Here is a 23,928-nt window from a genome sequence, read left to right on the forward strand (position 1 = left end):
TAACAGAAACAACAATCCAGCCAAAGCAGCTACTTCGACTTGGAGCAGCAAAGGACGAAGCAATGAGAACTGCTTCCTCTGATTCAATTTGGATGTACTCAACCAAAAGCAAAACCAGGGAGACACGCTTGCTAGTCAGCCCAGACACTACCAGGTGAATGAATTTGTAAAAGTGCCATTATTCTCTCATTTGAGCAGCTTAAAACGCCACAGCCGAACAACACCCAAATGCAAGGGGACCTGATGATTCCACTCAGCGGCTGTCGGCACCGCTGCCACCAGCCACCTCCCTCCTACCTGGTGCTCGCCACCCTGCCTGTGCCACCAGCCCCAAAACCTTTTCACCTCTTACTCTGAACCTCGCTTGTCCAGACCTTGTGAAAAAGGACGGTTAAAGTATTCACTTTGGCTACAGTTGCTTATGGAAAGGTACCGCCGGGATGCTAGTGGAATCAGGCATGATTAGCTGTATTACAAAGAAATCTTGATCTACTTGGTGGATATATTGCTCAATCTGTCTCCACCTATTCCCATCTTTTCTCTAAAAGCAGTTAGTTAATTTTCAAGATGGCAAAACAAACAAAACCCCCAGAAATGAACCCCGGGAACGCCAGCCTGCCTTCCTCAGCCGCGAACTCCCCGGCGCGGCGGCACACCCGGAGGAGGCGCAGGGCAGCGCCGAGCCGCCACACTCACCGATCTTCTCCTCTCCTCTGGAGAAGGGGAAGCAGCACAGCTGGCCCATGGCACCCGCCGCCTGCCCCCGAGCACAGCACGGCGAGGACCGAGCCGGGACCCGCTCACGCTGCTCCCGCAGCCGGCGGCCGCGGCGAGGCGGGGCGGAGCGGGGCGGGCGGCGAGGCGGGGCGCGGGCGGCTCCCAGCGGGGACGGACCCGGCACCACCGGCCCCGGTCACACCGGCTCCGGTCACCCCTCCGGCCCCCCGGCCCCGGCCCCGCCACCCTCAGCCCCGGCGGTCCCGGCGCTGCAGCCCAGCCCGGTTTTCGGCTCGGCTCGGGGGAAGCGTTGCCCGCCCCGACTGTGCTCGCCGGCAGCCGGTTGAGCCCCCAGGCGACTGCCCTGCCTGCCCTTGTCCCGCGCTGAGGAACTTAAAATAGCCTGGCGCAACTTGGCTGCCTTCAGCGAGTCGCCCGGAGGGTGGCCCGGTGCCCCCGGGCCAGAGCTCCCTTCCGCCACCTCACGCGGGCGTGCTGAGAAAGGGGCGAAACGTGGCTGAGGGACCTACTGGAGGGGCCCAGCTTCTCCCCTCCTGAGCTGAGGTGCTGGAGGCTGCCACCCCAAAAGCACCCACGTCAGTAGGGCTGGAGTCGGCTGCCCACATGCCAGGCAAAGCCACGGCTTCGGTGCCTCTCCCAGCGCAGCCTGTATGGCAGCGGGGGCTGAGACAGGGCACCCACCAGGTGCAACCCGGAGCTTGGGCTCTGCTACAGTAACAAAAAAAAACAACAAGATTTTGGGTTGCAAAACATCAAAATACAACGTCAATGTCAGCAAAGACTGCACCTGGAATTAAAGATGAAAAATATTCAAAGACAGTCCTATGGGCATTAGTACTAGCCCCACCATGAACCAACCAATGTTAATTAATCACTTGAAAGTAAATAAGTAATAAAACACATAAATAAGACTAGAAGTTTGGTGTATACAGGGAGGATATGATGGTAAATGAGAGTGGCCTGCATAGCCCCGACACAGCCTGCTTGTGCAAAGTATGTTAATAAAACCAAACGTAAAGATGTGTATTTTGCTTAAGTATTCTTGTGTTCACCCGAATTAAAAATGCCTGGCCTCCTACCTGGTTTGTCTTGTAGTTCACTGAATTTTTAATGGCATTAGACAAACACCACTGGGGTGCTCACAGGCTATTAGCTATCACAGCATCCTTGCGGGACAAACAGATTGCAAATATCCCCGCTTTCACTGAAAATGGCTGTCATCACAGGCTGTTCTGCGGGCAGCAAAGACTACAGGTGAGGTACGTGGCTGAGAAGTAACTCTTTGGTGTCCAGTGAAATCATCATGCTGATGACTGACCCATGGCAAGCCTTTCAGACAACCACGGATACCCCACGTCTCTTACAAGTTCAGCTCATACTGCAATTTTCCCTTCATTGTAGGAATTAAAAATAATTAAATCTCTCTTCTATCTGTATGTTTATTTCCACTAACATATAAGTATTTAAAATTTTGAAAATTCTACACCTGTTTAATTTACCAGAAATTTGCCAACAATTTTAGAAGTTATTGCAATGGTCAGTTAACACAAGCACATGTACAGAAGCAAAGCATGACCCCACAAGCTATCATCAGGAAACCCGGCTAATAATTAAGGAGCGCAGGTATACATAGGAATCATGCAATTACAGTCTAGAAAATCCGCACACAGTTTCCTGCCCAGGTTATCCAGGAAAACCATGGTGTTCTACTGAAAGATCATCTGAGTGCACTGGAAAAGCATTCTTCCATGACTGCACTCACTTTGCTTTTCAGTATAATTTTCCTCTATTCAGAATGTAAAACAAAATTCCAGAAGAAGCCAAACCTACAAAATATTTTCAATTAGAAGACCTAATCTTGCAGACATTCTCCCTTAATACTGGCAGTCACTGACACATTTATGTACCCATTGAATATAAGAGACAACCTACAACATCAATGGTTTTTAACATCTAATATTAATGTGAAGGATGGATGAAGCATGCACTTGTGTTTCTTATCAATCCAATAAAGTAATTTATAAGAACTAAATGACATTTTTTATATTATTTCTATTCTGAAGACTAACATTTACACTTGTAAAAAGAACCCATTTACCAGAAAATGAGAGTATGAATTCTGCTACTACTAACCAGCACTTTTTAAGGGTTCTAGTTAGCATGAGACACTTCCCAGAAAAGCAGTAATTTAATCAGTGGCAGAAACTCCCACAAAAATGTCTAGTGCTTCATATTCAAAGCACTATTTGATTCATGAACTTACGTATTTATTTTCCCAGACGTAAGAATCTCACACTGGAGAATCCTATCAATATTTCATACTCCTTACAGAGGTAAGTCAACTTATTCGAGAACAAGTGTGACATATTTAAAGCAAACATTTGTAGGGCATTGTTCCTTATGAAAAATGGATTGTCCTTAAGCTAAGTACCACTCCAAAACTAAAATGCATTAAAATAAGGTTGCCAGCTTGTCATTTTTTTTATTCTTTTCCATCACTACTCTGTTATTAGTAATAATTAAATCATCTACTGCTTTAAGAATTATTCTCTTCCAGTAGTAGAAACAAAAAATCAGGACAGTAAACAATTTTTAATAATAACTATGAAAATTATTAAGTTCTATATTCATAGAATTTAATTTCAGCTGTGCAGTTCCCTCATTTGAGGAGATGCTGTCAGCCTTAAAAAAGAGCAAAAATAAAGAGCAAAAATAAAGGAATATGACCCAAATTCTACTATATGAGTGAATTAAACATGAATACTACAGGGCATACATGAAGCCAGTCATCAAAGCACAGAGAGACCATTTCTAAGAGTCAGCGGTATCTTCCATCCTTTTCGGGATGAAAACAAGAACACAGGCAGAATTTTATGCAGGAAAATAAATGTTCTCCATCAGGTAAAGTTAAAAAAAGCAGAATTGTTCAAGGAATACACAAAACAATAACATACATTTTCCAGTTTTATGTAGGCACAATCCCCATACATCACATCTATGCAGTACCTAAATGAGCTGAAAACTCCCAGTGCTGTCATCTTTTGGAAAACTTGTTATACAAAGCAGCATATGAAGCATGAAGTCCTGTTGTACTCAAAACCAAGCATCCTCTATTAAAATGTAACAACCATACAGTTTTCTGTAGTCATCTCTTTCTAAGCAGTCCTGGCAATTCATGGATGTCAGGTTGACAATATCCTACTAAGCAATTTTGGAACAGTCACAACCAGTGAGAGATCTCTTTCATACATCCACAAGTCATCTTTCAGCCAAACCTAACAAAGCACATAAGCGCAAATGCAGATACAGAGAAGAAACAGAGGATTCAAGGAGGGCACTGGCCAGATCAGCAGCGTATGTGCTCTAACGTGCAAGAGACCATGTGCAGGGACCATGAAGTCAGCTGAAACCTTCACAGCTGGCTATGGTCCTCCTTAAGTATTTGAACATATATCCACTGACAAAAATGGGACTGATCACATTTTCAGTGTTTTGCTGGCTCAAAGCCTCTAGTTCACTCTATTTTGATACCTCTTGAAATTTTGGTGAGATACATAAAGCACATTTTGACAGAAGTTATGGCACAGCGGCAAAGCTTTCAGCTGTTACAGTCTCGTGAGTGTGACTGGATATGTAATTATAACCACCCAAGCTGTATGAGGCCTAAACAGCCACAGTTTTATTAAAAATGAAGAAGCCCCAAGATATGCTGGTATGTATTTTGCCAGGAGCCAGAGAAGCGTGAGGGCTCCTTGGGACGGTAGCTGAGGTGTGGCATTTTTCTGGGGAAGGAATGGCAAGGAACTGTCCTTTATCAAGGATGCTTCTAGACTAACCAATTTAAACCTGTACAAAACCAGCAAGTAGAACGACTGGCCTCACCCAAGCAAAAACTACAGTTTTTAATCTTGGAAAGTGTCTCTTTTCCGAGCAGACAGAGACTAACAGAAACTTAAAGGTACGTAGAGAGAATTTCAGCCTTCTTTATGATCCAGAATACTGTTGCGTTGATCCAAAAGGAACCTAGCAAAGCTTTTTCTTGGATGATGCTTGTGGTGCAAATTATGGAAAAAGTGGGTGAAGAAGAAAAGCTGATTTGCATTTGAACTTAAAATTATTTCTGCACTCAGAACCTAAGCTGTTCCCAAGCCTGTGCATCTATATATATGTGTGTGTATATAAATATATATATGCACACACCCCCCACAGTGCAGAAAACAGTGTATCACTCTACTAAGTGTTGTTTTGGGAGCACCTACCAATTCAGAATTACTATCTCCATCAAGAAGAGAGAACAGAAATAAATGAGGGAAGCCTTTGCAACTACATACCTTCTGTTGGACTTCCTGAAATACAAGCATCTTCTTACTGTGCTTGACAGTGCAGACTATGCTCTCATTTCTTTCCAATACTTGGTCTATAATGCATTGTTTAATTCTATCAAATTTTCCATTGTGTCCTTCTGAAAACAATTACAATTGATTTTTCACGGAGAAAAGAAATTAAATGACTACACTAAATTCATTTTAAAGTATTTGATTTTCTTATTCTTATGGTTTAAGAACATCCCTAGAAACATCTACAGTAGGGAAAAAGAGATACTGAGTCGACATTTGCATTTTAAAATAGAAGTGCCTATTTTAGCTTTGCCTTTTTAAAGCACATTAAAATACTTAAGGGGAGTCTCACCACTAATTTGTGTTTTACAACACTGCCTTCTAGAGAGAGAATATTGCTCTTTTTCACTGTAAATTACTACTTCTCGTACTTCCACTTGCTGAACATACTGTACCTTTTCAGCAAAGGCTGGGAAGTCAGCCACTGATATGCCTGCCTTCTATTTTAAGTGCAACCTCAAGGCGAGACTCAAGACCAAATCTGCCAACTGTCCAGATTGCTTACCCTCAGGAATGCATTCAGAGCCATATTTAGTGTAAGTCAAACAGCACCTCTGGGTGAAAACCCCAAATACATTCAAGGTCTACAGAGTACTCACAGCACCCTTCTTTGCAGTGGTGTCTAGGTAAGTGTCCTACCTGCTTTGGCAGTGATTTTGCCTGACTGAGAGTGAGCGTATGAGATGGACTTCCTAGAGAATGCCAGCACACAAGAACATGAGCCCCTGGACACAGATGTGCACATAAGCACCAAGAGTGCGACCATGTGAAAAGTAGGGGCAAGGCACACCTCACACTTGAGGGTCTTCCCAAGGCTTACCTTACTAGCCCAAGCCTCTGAGATCTACCAAGTGATCATTTAATTCAAAACCCCTATTGGCTCCACTTGGGTGCTGCGATGCTTATGTTTGTATCGTGATCATTTAGCATCTTTAAATAATAACTAAGAAATGGCAGGGTAACCTTCCAAATGAAAATTTTTATATTGAAAGTGTGCAGCTAGTTCCTACTGTTGTGGAAAAGACAAAAATTAAGGAACGTATAAAAGCAAGAGGGGGAACTAGAGGCTACTTAATTATTTTATTATATTAATTATTGTATTTTTGTGGGGAAAAAACCTCTCCAAAAACACAAAAAGAAACAACCTATTAGCTTGAGAAAAATTACTAAATGCCATGTAAAGCTTGTGCAATTTAATTCAGGGCAAAAATGCTGGTACTTATATACTTTTTCTTTCTAAAATGTCAAAGGTGATTTGAACAGTTGAGGATAACGAGGCTTGAAAAGAGTTACGTTCCTAGCATGGCAATCTCACAACGTAGTAAGTAGTTAGACACAGCTATCACTGTCCGCTAATGGTTTACTGAGGGTTAACATGACTGTGAGGATACTAAAAAAGTTCTAAGGAGAAAATAAAACTGTTCCCTTACATTTAAATTTTATAGTAAAATAACAAGATTTTTTTCTTCTGTGTATGGAAATTAAACAAGGAAAAAAAATCAGTAGAACGATGCTAATGACTATGTTCAGATATCTAAATTGGTAGACTTTCATTTCCAACAGATTATCTCCACATTGTTTGCATTTTTTAAGAGGACTTCCTTTTTTTTTTTTTCCCTAATATTATTCTGAATATTTACTTTACTTTCCTGATTACATTTAGCTATTTTAAATGCTTATTGTAATGAATAGGAAAACCTGGCTACCAAATTGTCAGTACTTACCGTACTTACTTCCATTCAACTCCATTTGAACATGCCAACCACTTACATTAAAAATAAAATGCAGCATGAACAGTGAGATATTTTTTGCAATGTACATGTATTACCAATCACATAATGTTAAAAGTTGGCTTATGGAACACTACTGTGCTCAGCCCAGAAGAACAAGTCTTGTTAAAAAAAAATCAGAATGCATTTTCCACTAGAACACGCAAACTGAAAAAAATAAAAATAAAAAAATAGTGAGTACTAATCTTTTTTACCTTCAAAGTTTGTGAAGAAAGGAGAAAATAAAATGCTGACATTGCACGACAGTTTTGTGAATTCAATCCACAGTTAGTACCTCTGACCCTTGTCATTCTGTTCAGTGCTAGCATTTTATTGCTGGTGCATTGCTTGCTATTCATTACTGTTCTTCTGGGTATGAAGAATTCTTCTGAGATTTGGAACATGTTTAAATAGGCTCAATGAATATGCCCAAAACTTAGCTGACTTGCTAAGGTTGCACAGAACGGCCACGATTTCCACACCCACTCCATTCCTGTTGCAACACTCGTGTGTATTGCAACTTCTTCCCAGTCTCCTACATTTCGAGCTCCAAAGCACAGATGTGTTAATTTTCTGAGAATATTACAAAGCTCATTTGCTCTTCCTTGTTAAAGCTGCTGATAAGAATGCAAGTCAGGGTGCAGATGAGATTTAATGTAATACTGTCCGTAAAATTTTCAGTAATTCAAGAGGTACTCGACAGTACAACAGGAGAAGACTCCTTAAATGTGTATTTTTGCAGTTGGAAGAAAAAGTCAATGTTGAATAGACAGCTGCACTATGCTCTTAGAAGTTCTGGAAATCAGCACTAATATGTTATTTCTGCCAACTTTCTGGATAGAACAAAGACCCAGCATTTTAGGTCATTTTTCAACCTTTTGCTATATTTTTCCTATACGTCAGTGAAAATGTGGTATTTGGTGCAGTGCAACTAATAATACTTATCTCTAAAGAACAGAAATTAAGAGACCAATGATAGTTACTATGATAAGAGCTATGTTTTTAAGATTGTATCAAAGGCTTTTCATGATTCATGGGAGGAAAAACAGGGAAGCAGCACCAAGTCACCAAAGCAATCCATGTAAAATGTATTAAAAACCCCCACAGTTCATACAATGAGGTTTTGGTGTTGTTAGCTGATACCACTGGCTACGCTGCTGCACCTTAATATGGTTCACTGAAATCTACCTGTGCACTGTCAATTAACTTAGTAACCTGTACTGCTAAGCAAGGAACACACCTCAACCAATCTGTTTGTTTAGACTGTAAAGAAAAAACATATTCTGAAAGAAAGAGATTAACCCTTGACTCCCCTTCCTTTGAAATATCTAACACATTTCACCTCATAACTTTCCAAATAAGAAATCTCAAGATCTGAATATATCCTTAAATACATATATATCCTTTTTTTTCCACAGCCAACAGGCCTTCAGAACAGTCAACCACAGCAGGACGAAGGTCTGTGAAGAAAGAGGGATGCTATGAACAGAAACTGAATTCAGTATAGAAAGTCCTCAGGTTTAGGTGCCTCGCTGGTGCACACATACGGAACTTGCAGGAAGTGAGTCTGACAACAAGAATTGATGCCCAGAGGAATTCCAGTGTCCTCTACTCCGATGAGATGAGAAAGCAGCTTAATCTACCATTGGCAGGGCTTTGACCACTGCCTGCAGGTGAGATGTCCTTGTGCCATGCCGGTACCACACACCTGTGAGGTTCCACGGGAGCACTGTCCTTTCAGACTGCCTAAATTCACTCAGCCCCACAAAGGGCCAAGCAGGTTTATAGCCCATGCTGTAACTGAGCTGAGACTGGATTATGGAGCCTTCTCTGGCTTTATACACCATACAGCTTCAACAGCTATTTTTTCAGAAATTCAGCAGTCTCCATGTAAAGTTTTGAAGAGAAATCACGTATGGAGCCTTCAGGCTGCCTTCCTGAATTGTTTTATCTGATTTATGCACAGTTCTGGAGCTCCCATCTGAGACGCACAATGCAACTTCAGGCAATATGTATAAGGTTAAGCCCAAATCTACACCAGCTAAAGCTGATACTTGGAGTACGATCTTTTGCAGGTAGCCAATACACAAAGCTATTAAACTCTACCCTGAGTACAGCAGTGAAGTCAAACCTATTCCAGGAACAACTTTACTCCCAGTCCTTTCTACAAAGACAGAAATGGGGCAACGGAAAATATTTCAGGATCTAGCGCCCACATTTTAGAGTATTTTAAACATTATTTTAGCAGTCATTTGTTACGTATAATTTTTAAAAGCCGTTGCTTTCCTTTTATGATTTTTCCTCCCTGTTTTATTTAAAACTATGAAAAGGCAGTGGAAAACAGCATGCAATTAAAATGTCTATTCTCACAAGCAGGTGCAAAATATGCATTCGTTACTACAAGATCTTTGCAGGAAGTCTACTGAATACTGAATTTCTCATTTGCAGGTGACCCCTAAGCGTATGGCCTACCAACACACCCTAAACACTTTGCCAAAGAACTGGAAGTTGGATTAACTGTTTCCTTTATGTTAACCAAAGAGTAGAACACTGCCGCACTGGCTGTGTGTGAATCTATTGGATTCATTACCACACAGAAATGTGCCAGATAGTCTCTACTAAAAGATCAGAACAGGCAGTTAACACTGACTCCTTTCTTATGGTAGTCTGCTGTAAGGTTTCCTTGAGACCGAAGCTGAAAACTCACTCTCAGGAGAAAGTAGGGGAGCATTGTGAATGCCAGATAGCTTTGGTTCCTCAGATGGCTGTGAAAGGAACTGCTTTTGGTTAGCCATACTCCTGTTAGGACAGAATCACAGAATGGCTGAGGCTGGAGGGGCCCTCTGGAGGCCATCTGGTCCAGCACCCTGCCAAGCAGGGACACCCAGAGCAGGGTGCCCAGGACCACGTCCAGGCAGCTTTTGAAGATCTCCAAGGAGGAGACTCCACAGCCTCTCCGGGCAACCTGTGCCAGTGCTACGTCACCCGCACAGTAAAGAAATGCTGCCTGGCGCTCAGACTGAACCTCCTGTGCTCCAGTTTGTGTCCATGGCCTCTTGTCCCGCCACTGGGCACCACTGAAGAGAGGCTGGCCCCATCCTCTCTGCACCCTCCCTTCAGGTCTTTATAGACACCGATAAAATCCCTCCTGAGCCTCCTCTTCTCCAGGCTGAACAGTCCCAGCTCTCCCAGCCTTTCCTCACATGAGAGGTGCTCCAGGCCCTTCATCATCTCGGTGGCCCTCCTTTGGACTCTTTTTGGTTTATTCCCCCCATATACTCTTCACAGAAAAACTTATATAATGAAAATGATGCCCTGCTCCAATGTTAAAAGAAACTTCTGCTGGAATCCAGCCATTCCTTTGCTACAGATCATCAGCCTCAGTTTAATACTGCATGAAACAAATAGTTCCACTTGGTTTTCTATTTTCCATTGGAGATGAGATAAAACATTAGAGTTCATTAAAATAATGTAAACCTAATTACACTACTTACCCGAGAGACTCAAGTGTTAAGAGAATGTACTTACAGATTTAAAATCGAAATACATGTATTTTCAAACAAATTCAAACATGTAAGTTATTCTGTAAGTCATTACACATAAGCATGTTGACAACAATTAATCTGAATGCTATTTATACCTGGAGAAAGTAAAAAGGAAAGTAAAGAACAAGTTAAGCAGCACTTGTCCATTAAGATTTTCTATCACATCTCTACCAAAAGATGCAGAAGTGTTATCTACTTAATATAAGGCTGGTAATACAGAAAGTTCGTAATTTGAAAAGAGAAATCTATGGAGTCAAAGGCAGGCCAGCAGCTAGACGTGATTTACTAGAAGGTTCTCAAAAGCCTCATCTGGCACTACACCTGTAAAAATTTCTTGTATCTTCATGTAGAAACATGCTTATTGTTTTTGAATCTGGTTTTAAGATTTATGAGGAAAGTGCAGTCTAGAATTTTAGCTTCATATATGAACACCTGTTCTATTTGTATAAAAATCAAAGCATTTTGAGAAAAAAAAATCATTCTTAAAAAAAGAATTCAAGAATTGGGGTTTCTGACTGAAATCCCTGTATAGTGGACATTCCTATATATTTCTTAACTCCAAGGACACAGTGGTATTTATAAAGATTTTAAAAGAAGGAACAGGATTCTGCATTTGCAGTCAGAACAAGGAGATGATACAGTACCTGTTAAGTGAAATAACAAATTCTTTCTCCCTTCCTCAACGTACTGAAAATATTTTTTTTTTACAAAATGAAGGCATGTATAAACAGGCTTTAAAAGAAGTAAAATGTTTTCTTTTGTTCTGGATTTTTTGTGTACTGTACAAACTAAAACTGCATTTACCTCCTAGAGAAGGCAAAGAGAGATTTGTTTTCATCCTTGGCAACAGAAATTATGTAGCGGAAATCAGTGGTTACACCTTAGGTATTTGCTTTTATTTTTAAATTGCTGTTCTACCCAAGTTGATAAAATAGGATTTATATATTTATTTTAATTATAATGCTGAACATGAACTTTTCATTTATGTGCTAATGAAGCTTTTATGTAAGGATGCAATAGTTTGAAAAAGCTATTTTCATAGCTTGAAAAATAAGATCACATACAAAAGATAACAACATGCAATAAATAAAAAAGATGCTCCTTTAAATGGACATTCCTAAACACGTCAGTGTAGGAGACTTTCCTAGCTGTTTCCAAAGAACATTTCATAAAAGAACATTTCAATGAATCACCTACTAACAACACATGCGAAAAGGAACATCTGGGCTGTACTCAGTGCAAAGCCTGTATGTAGTGGGGAATCTGTACTGTACAACTGGTAGGAAGCAGCTTTGGTATATGTCAAGGTGATAACAATCCCATAGTCAAAGACTGTCCGAAAATGCATTTATTCAACGCATTTCTGGTGTGCTATTTTGTAACATCCTCCATGTGAATGCCACCCTTCTGTGGCTAAACCGATTAAGAGGTTTCCAGCAAGAAAAGAGTTGCTTAAAGGGAATTTTTAGTTAAGTAAATTCTAGGAGTTACACTATATAGGTATGCATGCACGTTAACATACACAAACATGCAAGCACACACACACACACACACACACACGTATGTATCAACCCTATGTACTGATAATTTGCTTCTAGTGAGTGAATACCAGTGAAGGACAAGCACCAAACAGAGCATTTAGACAAAAGTGATGTGTCTGCATCTGAAAATAGAATAAAAACCACCTACCCTACTATTGGCCAGCACTAGTAGTACTCATGTTCAGTTTGAACAGCTTGGAAATGGAGGTATCTCATTCTGGGGCTACATGCCTACAAAGATATTTCTTTCTTTGCCTTGTAATTTTTGTTTATACACAAAGATGTATAACGGGCCCCTCCTATAGTACAGAACAGCAGGGCTTGTCAACATAATACAGCTATCAAATGCACTTTTCAGTCAGGTAGATAACATGACACAAAAGACTGGACTAGTAGTATGAATTTTTTTGGAGAAAAGCCCTTACGAGAAAATCTGTAGAGAGAATTGTTACTACAATTGCACTAATAGCACAACATTTTTAATATAATTGCACTGGTAGACCATTACATTTGAATTTGTCTGCCTGTATGTAAATTTACATTGAAAAATGTATGTATGTGACAGAATGTAAACCCTTACGGATTCTTCAATTAATTTATCAATAGAGACTGAAGTGTTCAAATAATAAAAAAAATAGTCAGAATAGCTACAGTTACAAAAGGTGAGCTTATTAGATATAAACAGCTGATTAATTCCATGTGTTTAAGAGTTACAACTCATCTAGACTCTAGACAAAAGGGATACTAAGTAGAATCTTATCTTTCAGAAATATTTTGTAATTGATTATTGCACTCCACTTTAACTGTTACCTTGAAATCTACCCTAATACAAAGTATTTTCCCAAAATATTTTTTTTCTTTAGAATTTCATTATGTATGTCTCACCACCACTGGCCCTGAAGTCCCAAAATGAGAAAGATGTGGAAAAAAATAACTGAAAGTGATTGGAGAGTTTAGAATTGAAAGGACAAATGAAAAATCAGAAATAAGTCAAGTTTTAAAAACTCTTAGCCCTTTCTCTTCATAAACAACTTCAATAATTGCAGCACCATTCTGTAAATTGGTAATATAAGTCAAAAATGAAAGCCCAATAATACAAAGAAGCAGTAAAAATACAGATGGCTCTTTATCAGTAAATTATTTACAAATTTAAAAATAGTAAGGCATTAGTATTTACATATCTGTATTTCAAATTACGAAGTGAGGTTTACATTGAAATACATGTTTGTCGTACCTATATAGAAGGAATTGTAGTATAATATTTTAAACACCATTTGGAGAAACTGTATACCTGTATGATCTTCATAATTAATAAAACTATCCCGAGAATATATCTAGCCTAAGTACACTCAAACCAATACAGACAGTGAACTATTAAGGAAGATTATCAAGGTGTGCTCTGTATTTCTCAAAAGAAAAAACATACATGAGAAGCTCTGACTAGATAACTGCAAAACAACTGGATGATGCAAATGATGCAGAACATGATGCAAATAGCTAATCCAGATTATGGATGGTAACTGAGAGATTTGGAGATTAGCATCTATATGTCTTGGGTAAAGTCAGGAAAGGAAATTACAAACTACAGAAAACAAAATTCGTCAGTAATAAAGATCACAAAGAATTCAGTGTATGCTTCTAAAAGAGTATATCCATGAGAAATAGCTATATCTGCCATGTAAAGTAATTATTGCTTTCACTTGCTTTCATGTGTTTATATTGTCATATCTTAACAATCATGTCATTTTGTTTTGTTCTTTAATTTTACATTAACTCTTCCTAGTATATTTTTTTCACCAAAGAATGGTTATATCTCTCTTGAAAAAAAAAAAAAAAGAAAAAAAAAAGCTATAAAAAGTAAAGGTTCCATCCTGAAAATATCTTCACAATGATCCAATACAACTTCAATACAGTACTAAACATAGCATTTCTAATATTACATATACACTAACAAGCCTCCTTTTCTGCCAAGGGTTGCATATGTCCTAATTAAGTGATGTAAGTTTTAACATGCAATGTTTTGTGTTTCTAATACGATAAATAGTAATGGAGAAGGAAAAGTGTAAGGTTTGCCTGCATTTGAAAGACAAAACAGATTAACAATGGTTGGGAATTTTAAAGTACTAAGAGCCATTTCTGAATAATTCCATATGTGAACACTCTTACTTTGGAATAAGAGTGCTTTGTTCCTGTTCAGCTTGACCCACTTTCCAAGTGTATTTAATCAGGAACAGTTTTATGTGTAAAGAAGCCTTTTGTTTATTCTCTTGATTAAAGCTATGAAGTTCAGTATCTAGGGTTTCTGATTCAAAACAAGTTAAACATTTTTAAAAAATTAACAAGCTATGGAAACAGTGACTAGGTATTAAAATGCATTTCCACTGTTTCCCTAAATAAGTAATTTCAAACTTAAAAGGTTATTTAAACAGTCTTCGGTCAGAAATTACTTTTTGCTGTAATTGGTAGGCTGTGGATGGTTAGTCTGAACTCTTTAAAACAAATCTGCTTTTTGTAAAACACAAAGTTACAGTGTAGATTATTAAAGTTTATTGAGCCGAAGGCTCAATTGGAGTGCCTCAGCAATTCAGAAATCAAGGTGTTTACCTAAGATAAAATAAAACCATGCCCTTCAGAGAGGACAGGAGGAGCTCACCCTTCCCGTACTCACAGCTGAGGCGGACCCAGGTGAACAGACCCTGTGGTGCCAACTCACGCCGTCACGCTCAGCGCTGTGCCGACCTCGCTCACCCAGATGACCTGCTCACAATGCAAGCGGTGTGAATTCACACCGACTCGGAAAATACCATGCAGACATGGTTAGGAACATAAAAAATTGGAGGTTTAACTTTAGGTGGCTGTAAGTATGTATGCACATTTGACCTAGGCCTGGTACCACAGCTTTGGTCACTTAAGTCTCTTGAGCTATGGACACTTGTGTACAAATTAGTACGTAGTTAAACACTATAGCATCAGCCCAAAGTCCACAGCCAGCACTTGAGAAGCAGGAAAGACGTCTTGAGGCACTGCCATCTCTCCTGATCTTCACTGTTCTTTGTTGCATGGCAAATGCAAACAGAGTACCTAAAACCACTCAAGTGAAATCAGATAGCTTGTGTCTTCAGTGGTTAACTCATTTAATCTTGCAGCGGTACAGATGAGGAAAGTTCACAAATCATGAAAGGCTGTGTAAAGTTATTTCTTACACATTGCTAAGACAGGCTGAGAGAGTTGAGGTTGCTCACCCTAGAGAAGAAAATGCCCAGGGGAGACATTACAGTGGCCTTCCAGTGCCTAAAGGGGGCCTGCAGGAAAGATCGGGAGGGACTCTGTCAGGGAGCGTAATGGTAGGACAAGGAGTAATGGCTTTAAACTAAAAAAGGGGAGATTTAGGTTAGATGTTAGGAGGAAATTCTTCACTCAGAGGGTGGTAAGGCCCTGGCACAGGCTGCCCAGAGAAGCTGTGGATGCCCCATCCTGGAGGTGTTCAAGGCCAGGCTGGATGGGGCTTTGGGCAACCTGCTCTGGTGGGAGGTGTCCCTGCCCATGGCAGGGGGGTTAGAACAAGATGGTCCTTAATGTCCCTTCCAACCCAAACCATTCAGTGATTCTGTGAGTCACCTGTATAACAAAGCTGTTTATGAAACGCATGTTGCTCCTTCCCAGAAATTCTACATGCTGCATGACTAACACCCTGCAGCCGTTCACATCCAACAGATCTGTGTAACTCTCCTATTAGCAGGGGTGTTTCAGATTTCACTCCTGTCATTACTCACATCTTAAATGTTTGATACAAATGTACTATGCATTCTGCAGGGTCTGTGATTGTTCTTTCTGATGGGTTTGAGAACAGATTAAAACTTCACGTGATTTGGCAGACTACTCTTAAGACTATAGTGATATGTTTCAGCTTGTGATTGTTGTGATCTTGCTATGGAAAGTGCTGTTACAGTCTACTGCTTCCATAAGAAACAGTGCACTGCTGCTTTCTAGGAATTAAAAAATGACGCTATATGTCACATTAACTATACTTCTTTAAAACCAGTCACATTTTATCTTGAAATTATCTCCACTGGAAAGAAAACGTTTCTTTTTTTTGTTGTTTGCTTGTTTTTTTCTCTTTATAAATTTTAGGGCATTCAAAAATATTTTACATACAGTCTAAAATAAGAAAAGTGCTGGAAATGAAACTATCATCTGTTTCTATTCATTGCCGAGTAGTGTTCTGAAAGATGAACGTGAATTGTGGTATTAAGCAAAACAAAGCCCTTTTATTTAATAACTAAACTTTTATGTCAGTGCTTGTATTATCCTGAAGTACTGATCTGGACTGATCTGTAACCATGTTTTATTTTAGAGCAAGCATAGCAGAATCTCTCCATGTAATCCTGCAGCACACTGTATAAACTCTTTAGATCTACATGAACCATCAACAATTGAAAAATACTGACATTATAACAATGGAATAATGTTTTTCCTTTCAGTCCATGTCCTTTGAACTACTGAAAAACACTTCTCACAAGTACTGCAGAAGAGCTTAATTAAATTATGGTAAATCAAACATAGCTTCTTTTTGATGTTACGACTATAAAATAAGTATCAAGAAGAGCAACATCCTAGCTTGGAAAATTTTAATAATAAAAAATAATTAAGTTCTACTGATCTATTCAATGAAAGAATACTAAATATTTAATACACTCCTCACCACTTTGGCAGTCTTTTTTTTTATATATGCAATTAACATACCTTGACATTAATGTGTTACTTATTTCCAAAGTATTTTAAATATATTAAAATTAAGAATAAATTACTTGTTTGGAAACTGAAGTCTGCTTGAGGAAAAATGTCTTTCAAGCAGAAATACTTAATACACCAAAAAAAAAGATGCTGGATGATATTAAATTGTACTTTACAGCATGGGCGAAAAATTCAATGTTTGTTTTATACAGTTGACTAAATTTTCACTTACAAGTCACATTCTTACTGATCTGAAATATGCTTTTGTGTTTTCCTTCAGATTTACTTCACCAATTTTATCCCACTGTCTGCACTTATTTTTGAAAGTCATTTGTGGAAAATACTTTCATTTAGTTTCAACTACTGATAACAGCACTGGCATGAAAACACATCACTACTTCAAACATCTTTTTGCTGAAAAATAAAAAGATAAATATCAGCATCTAGTCTTTAAACAGCCCTCTAATTATAATATGGTATTCTTAAAAGAAAAATGCAAAAACTACCCTGTACAAAGCAAATAATACATACCCCATAATCACTGAATCACAATTTGCAATCACGGAAGGTGATGAGAAAGTTTTCCTTACCATCAGTATTAGGAGACGCATGATTGAATACAAAGCATGCTTCTTTCTTTAAAATTCATTGTCACTTTCCAATGAAAAGTTTCTTACACATTTGCCAACATTAAAGCTCAAAGTCGGGGATATTGAAAGTTGCCCTCAAAACAACTGAATATTACTATGAAATGAAAATTTCCACTTTCAAGTCATATTTACATTGGTTATTTTAACTTCAATCAACTTGTTCTCCTTTGTATCCACACAGAATTTGTCATTATAACTTCTAAGTTATAATGATATTATTTGACTGGTATTAAAAAGCTAAAATAAAAATGCTCTATCATGAAGAAAAATACTGTACCAATGGTTAATGTTTCAATAACATAAAATTACCAAGTACAGAAGAAACTGTCCAGTGTACTGATACAAGATGAGCTGTATCACTAGCGCTAAAGAGAACATCCATCAAGTTTCAGTGTAAGACCAGAGAAAAGGAAGCAATAGGGGACCACTCTATTCTCAGAAGTCAATACAAGATACTTGATTTGTGTATGAAACTACTGCCTCACCATTTTCTATCCACCTTACATAAAGAGTCTGACTTCTACGTTATAAACTGAAATGCGAGTGTTTCTCTGCCGTGTTTAAAGGAATCACTTTTATAAGTCAGCATTAGACCACATGATGCTGTTAAGAATTAGTGCTTTGGGGAAAGACTACAGATTAACCCACAATACCTGTTGCTTTTTATGTAAGGCAAAGAGCTACTTAGCGTACTATACACACAAAATTGCAGCAGCTGTGGAAAAACTCATCACAAACAGTGAATGAATTGCTAATTACAAATGTCAAGAAATAGCCCCTGGTAAGCTGCCCAAGCCATTTTATCCATAAACAGTGTGACTATCGTTTTTAATTAAAATTTAGGATGAGTGTCATAGATATGCAAGAAACACAAGAGTGGTTAATCACAACCTAACAGAGTAGAGAAGTTAGAAGCGAGCCTATAAACAGATTATCAAGAAGAGAAAAATTAAGAAGTGAAACTAACAGAAATATTTTGTATTTACAGAAGAAGCAGAAAGAAGGACAGATATCAGATAAATTCAAAGAATGATTCGGTATTTTAGAAGTGATTCAATGCCATACGCATATTTTTGGAGGAAACAGAATCTGGATGATCAAAACAGCATTTACTTCATTACTACTGTTGCTTCCTATGTGAGAAAATGTTTAATTGCTGTATGAATAAAATCAGTCACAGTCAGGTCAAACCATCTGTAGACAGGGAAGTAGGACAGTACGTAAAGCAGACAAATGCCAGTCTTTCTTTTCATTTAAGCCAATGCTGCTTTAAAAAGATGTCAGAGAAATTGGGAAGAATTCATATTGCACACTGTATTTGAATTCATTTCTTCCTTGATGATGAAGGTGAGGTATCACCATACTTCTTGCATGACACTCTAAGCGCATTTTTTTAAAACAGCAAACCAAGGGATGTTGACAACCTCTCCAACTATCCATTGGTCTCCAATTCTTTTATTTTCAGTCTACTATTTCTTTTCAGTATTACTTTGAGTTCATAAAGTGATGTTATCATATTTATTTTCTGTATCCAGTACAGATGTGTTTCCTCCTTTGTAATTCCTTTCTTCTTGGTCAGTATTCCCAAAATCTACTCCTGGCAATCCTATCCACAAACTAGAGAGCTCTTCTATAAGCTGCCAGCAGGAGCATCTTGTTCCTTGTTTGAGACAGGAGTGCTGAGTAGCTGCCTGGCTAGAACCATAAAATGTAATGCAGAAGCATAAACTGCAACACTAAATCCTAAACCGAGGCTATTAAAAAAGTTACTTAAACGACTCAGATGGCCTAACAGCAGAGATCTGCAAAAATATATTTTGCTTGTAACACATTCCATTCATATGGTTATTGCTCTTCCTCAGAAACTTGAAGCTTGCAAATATAAATTTCATTGAGAATCTACGCATTTCTGTATAAAAAATTAACAAGCAAACTAATTAACAAATATTAACAACTGTTCAAGTAACATATCTCAGATTCTAATCTTGCCTATCTTAGACACTTCTTAGATCTTGCCTGTCATACACGCATATTTTAGGATGGGATGAATGACTGCAGGTGTCTCCCATTTCAGAGAGACTTGCAGAAGGTTCCTGGATGAGGAAGTTAGACCTAACTTGTACGTAGCTCCATAGAAATCTAGACTGACACACCAATGTTCCGCTACTTAAAACCCATCTGTATGAGGAATTATTTGAGGAGCAAGAAACAATATCTTTTAACATATTCTTATGCTTTTATTCAGATAAATTAGGTGTTTGTGGTCTGGTATTTTGATTTCTAGATTGCTACTGCTAGCTTGCAAGGATCAAGGGGGACCATAACAGCACTTCAGCCTCCAACCTGGCACACAGTCCAGAGATAGGACTTCTGGCTGAAGAGAAAGTAAGAGTGTCCTGCTTGGTGCTTTCCACTAACGAACAGTCTTCTTTTGAAGATTTCCTGCCTCAGAGACAGCACATGGGAAATCTCATATTTAACCTTCTCCGTACCAGCCATGCAGGAGAAACTTACCACAGTTTACAGGCTGAATACAGCTTGGCATGCGACGACTTTCCTTAACATGCATATAATTTGATTTTACATTATATTACTATAAACACATTTTCTTTAAAACAGAAGTTTATAAAAATCTTAATACAAGGATCCCAAAAATATTTAAGTGGGATACATAATGTCAAAGGCATGTTTAACATAACAAGATGTACATAACATTCCCTTTGAGGGTCTACTGAACATCTTTACTGCAACATAAAGAACTGATTCATCATTCAGGTGAAAGAGTATATATTGAGAAGCTCAACATATTCTAGCATTCACTGCTATTTGGCATTCAAGGTGACATACAACAGCTGCCGTGAGGTGGGTGGTCTGAAGGACTTTTTGTCGGCTTGCTGATTTATTTGCTTTAAAGAATAAACTGATCTCTGCTTTGAGAATGAAGCTTCTACCCCATTGTCACTGTCATGTCAAATTTTAACTCCTGAATACATACCCTGTGGGGCTGGCACGCAGATGGAGAGAAATCTTCTGGTGCAGATGTCTGTTGGCTCTGCTGAAGATAGTGGATGTTTCTCTGTAACATACTGTCAAAGCTTATTTACCTGCTGTGCGTGTTGTTGCAGCTCAGCAGGTGTTTCACCTCTGTCTTTATCTATATCGAGCTTTTGTGCTTCCTATACTTTTAAACATGTTTTTAAAATGTCTAGCTACCAAGCTGATACGTGTAGTGGCACTTCTTAGCAATGGTAGTACGTAGTTCTTCATTGTGCATGGATTTCTGTTTCTCTTCTAACATTGTATCTGATCCCTTTTAGATCTTTTCATCTTATTAGATGCATAACCCTGAAGTGTGGCCCAAATTCTACGTAACAAAAAGTAAATACTGATGTTATATTTTCTTTGCACTTCAAGGAAAAAAAAGAGAAGTGCTTGAGTGCATGTGCATGTAGAAAGAATAAGAGCTGGATACAGCTCTTGTCTGTATAAATTTACAAATTTTACTGTTTCTGATGTATTAATAAAACTGCATTAACTCTCCACATGTTTATTTTAATGCCCTAATTATCTATAGTTACTAAAACCCCTGTTCATGTAACATTTTAAAATATTTTAAATATCAGGTTTTTAAAAATTCAATGCAGTATAGTTTCTCCTTCTCTGAAATTAAACTTGAAGTCATTTAAACTCTGTTCCAATATAGATGTTTTCCCTCCCCTTTTGGCTTTAGATAAGTATATATTAATGTATTCAAAACCAGAAAAACAAGATGCATACATTTTAGCAAGATGCATCTACATTCATGCAGGGCTGAGGGAAGCGGGGATAATAAAGCTACACTTTCTTAATGTGGTATCAGTGAAGAACATCTATTCAAATACTCTGGCTAGAGAAAGCATGACGTAGTACTAATGTAAAAATAATTCAGAGAATTCTGCTCAGATTGTGAAAATGACAATTCCCATAAATTCTTTAGGCATTGTCACACCACCACTCAGTTAAAGCCAAACAAGCATCTGATCCTTGCTTCGAACACCAGTTGATTGACTGCTGTTATAAACCATTTAATGGGACTCAAAAGACAGCTGAAAGACTGACTATCTCATTCCGAAATGTCAGTAACAAGAAAAGTTCAAGAAGAGAGACTTAAACAAATGTTTGAAAAACACATTGTCAGTATCTATCAAATATACTACTAAACATCTTTGTAATGAGTTATTTGCCAAATTCATTAATCAGATACACATTCTAAAACAAGTATATTTGTGAATAGCCTTATTTTCATCCAAAAGATTATTTTCATCCAAAGATTATTTTCATCCATGAGCCTTAATTTCATCCAAATTAAAAAATTTGTTAAAAAATCTTGTGATTTCTCTAAGCATTCGGATGCACACAAATACCTAACTGAATGTACAAATGTGCACAGAAGACATATATATATATATATACACACAGATATAAACATGGGACATACATAACACAAGGTAATAAATATTATATACAGAGAGAGAGAGCTGTATAAATAAATCTCTTTTTGGTTTTGACTGATCTGGATTTTGCAATATTGTCACTAATTTAAACAGCCATCCTACAATTTTCTTCCTCTGTACTGCAGGCAACTACTTTCTATTTGTTTTGTAACAGTATACCTCTTCTAAATAAAGGGGGCCTAAGTGCAAACAAAAACATTAACAGGAAATAATATTCAGCATTTACAAAGTGCCTGAAATGCTGAAAGTCTTGTATAAGTATTTAATAATAAATCCTCAAAACAGTCCTCTCAAAAACAGTAATATCCCACCAGTAATGCTGTGGGAACAAGGACCACAAGGGGGACCACAAGGAGGAATAAGGCACCACAAGACACAAAGCAAGCTGTCACCAAAGCCCTACATGGAGTCCTAGAAGCAGCACTACCTTTTAATAGCAGTGCTTATGTAAAGCTGGTCCAAACTACAGAAACTTAGACGTGGTAGTAGTTGCTCATAAACACTTTTTGTCTCCTCTACAGTGTTAGTTTTGACACGGCATTAAGAATGAAACAATTCAGGTGTTGAAGAGTGCCTGAAAAACAGCAGATGAGGCACATGAACCCGGTACAGTTTTTATGATGATGAAAGCACAGCATTTGCTAAGCAAAAATGAAGTATAATGCATTGATCCTGTCAGTTACGAGCCTTAGAAAACTGGATCTTTCCATCAAAATTAGCTCTACCAGAAAAGGTGCCTGGATCAGCAGTTTTCCTTTTATTTTATGTTCATCAAGCCTTTAAAGGTTTTGCAGAATTTGGGGATGGACACAGTACTTGCGTAAAGTTTTCATTTTTTTCAGATTTCTTTGTCCTTAAGGATACATCCATCTTCAAAACTAATAGAAGTTTTCATCCTTTAAAGATCTTTTAGTCCTTTAGGATGTTATCTTCATAACAAATAGTTGTTTTAATCTTTTTTAAAGATTTCTTAGTTTTCAAGGATGAAGACACGTTTTTCCTTTAGAACTGTCTACACAAGAAAGAATTCCAGTGAAGATGTTTCTATTCAACTGCTTGGGATGGCAACAGTCTTGGAAGACTTCCCTAACGTTGCATGTTTTGTTCTTTCTTTCTGAGGATACGATCATTCCTTGGTCGTGAATATTTTCATTAATAAGGTTAGTATGCTTTGGAGTGGGAGAGGTTAGATCCACTGAATGATTGTTTGTTGAAATGATTTATGGTCAATTTTTGTTATGAATATTTTTGTTTATTAGCAGAAATCTGGAAAATGTTGCAAAGTGTATGAGAAGAAATGCATCATAGTCTTTAAGTATTTTATCGTTGAGGCTCCCTGTAAAAAGATTTTTTATATTTCTTTCTTCTTGTTAGAGAATCCATACAAGAACAGATGTTTTTTTTTCCCTTGAGTATGAGTTAAGACTTCGATTTATTCAGATTTATTGAGGCTGTCCATATTCTTGTTGAAATAGAACTATTGCTCATTGACAACATGCACAACAGAGTTCTAAATTTCTATTTCTAAGGAAAAATGGCAAACTTCACATGAACTTTCATCATGAATGTCAGTATCCCATGCCTTCCAACACCACTACATTCAACCTCTGACACGAATGCAGGAAAAAAATCCCTGAAATGTAAAAATCAAGCTGTACCAGTACAAATAAGAAAAAATATCAACTGACCTCCTAAGACCATGACCTATTCCCTGCTATAAACCTCTTTTAAGACTCAACATCTAACATGGCACATATAAAGAACCAAACAAATTAGGAAAGTAAAAAATAAAATTAATATAAAAAAGCTCTTATTTTGCAGTATTACTACTTGCCTGTCTTCCCATGTCATCTGGCTTCTTGAAGATCTCCAAGGTGCAGGAATGCTATCTTTCAAGATATTCTCAACACATCACACAATACATTCCTAGGTTTAAAGGGCTGACTGCATTAAGAAAAATTCTCAACACTCCTGAGTTACTTCATTTAAGAATCTTGTAACTCATGTTCTTAATATAACTAACCCCAACTCCAAACTCCACTATCATCTAGTGAGAGCTAA

At 38.1% G+C, this 23,928-nt stretch overlaps 1 protein-coding gene across 5 annotated transcripts in view; it reads right to left on the reverse strand.

Annotated features, from left to right (window-relative positions):
* Positions 1 to 23,928, reverse strand: part of AKAP7 (A-kinase anchoring protein 7) — a 90,622-nt gene that overhangs the window by 25,980 nt on the left and 40,714 nt on the right. The window contains exon 9 of one of the 5 annotated variants that reach the window (XM_066994280.1): positions 3,452 to 23,500. The exons of the other annotated variants lie outside the window; for them this stretch is intronic. Within the exon in view, the coding sequence (XP_066850381.1) occupies positions 23,436 to 23,500 (65 nt within the window). The 3' untranslated portion in view covers positions 3,452 to 23,435. Of the gene's footprint in view, positions 1 to 3,451; positions 23,501 to 23,928 lie in introns of those variants that run through there. 5 annotated transcript variants of the gene reach the window in all.

This window comes from Anser cygnoides, chromosome 3 (genome assembly GCF_040182565.1).
Source record: "Anser cygnoides isolate HZ-2024a breed goose chromosome 3, Taihu_goose_T2T_genome, whole genome shotgun sequence".
In the NCBI taxonomy this organism is placed as follows: domain Eukaryota; kingdom Metazoa; phylum Chordata; class Aves; order Anseriformes; family Anatidae; genus Anser; species Anser cygnoides.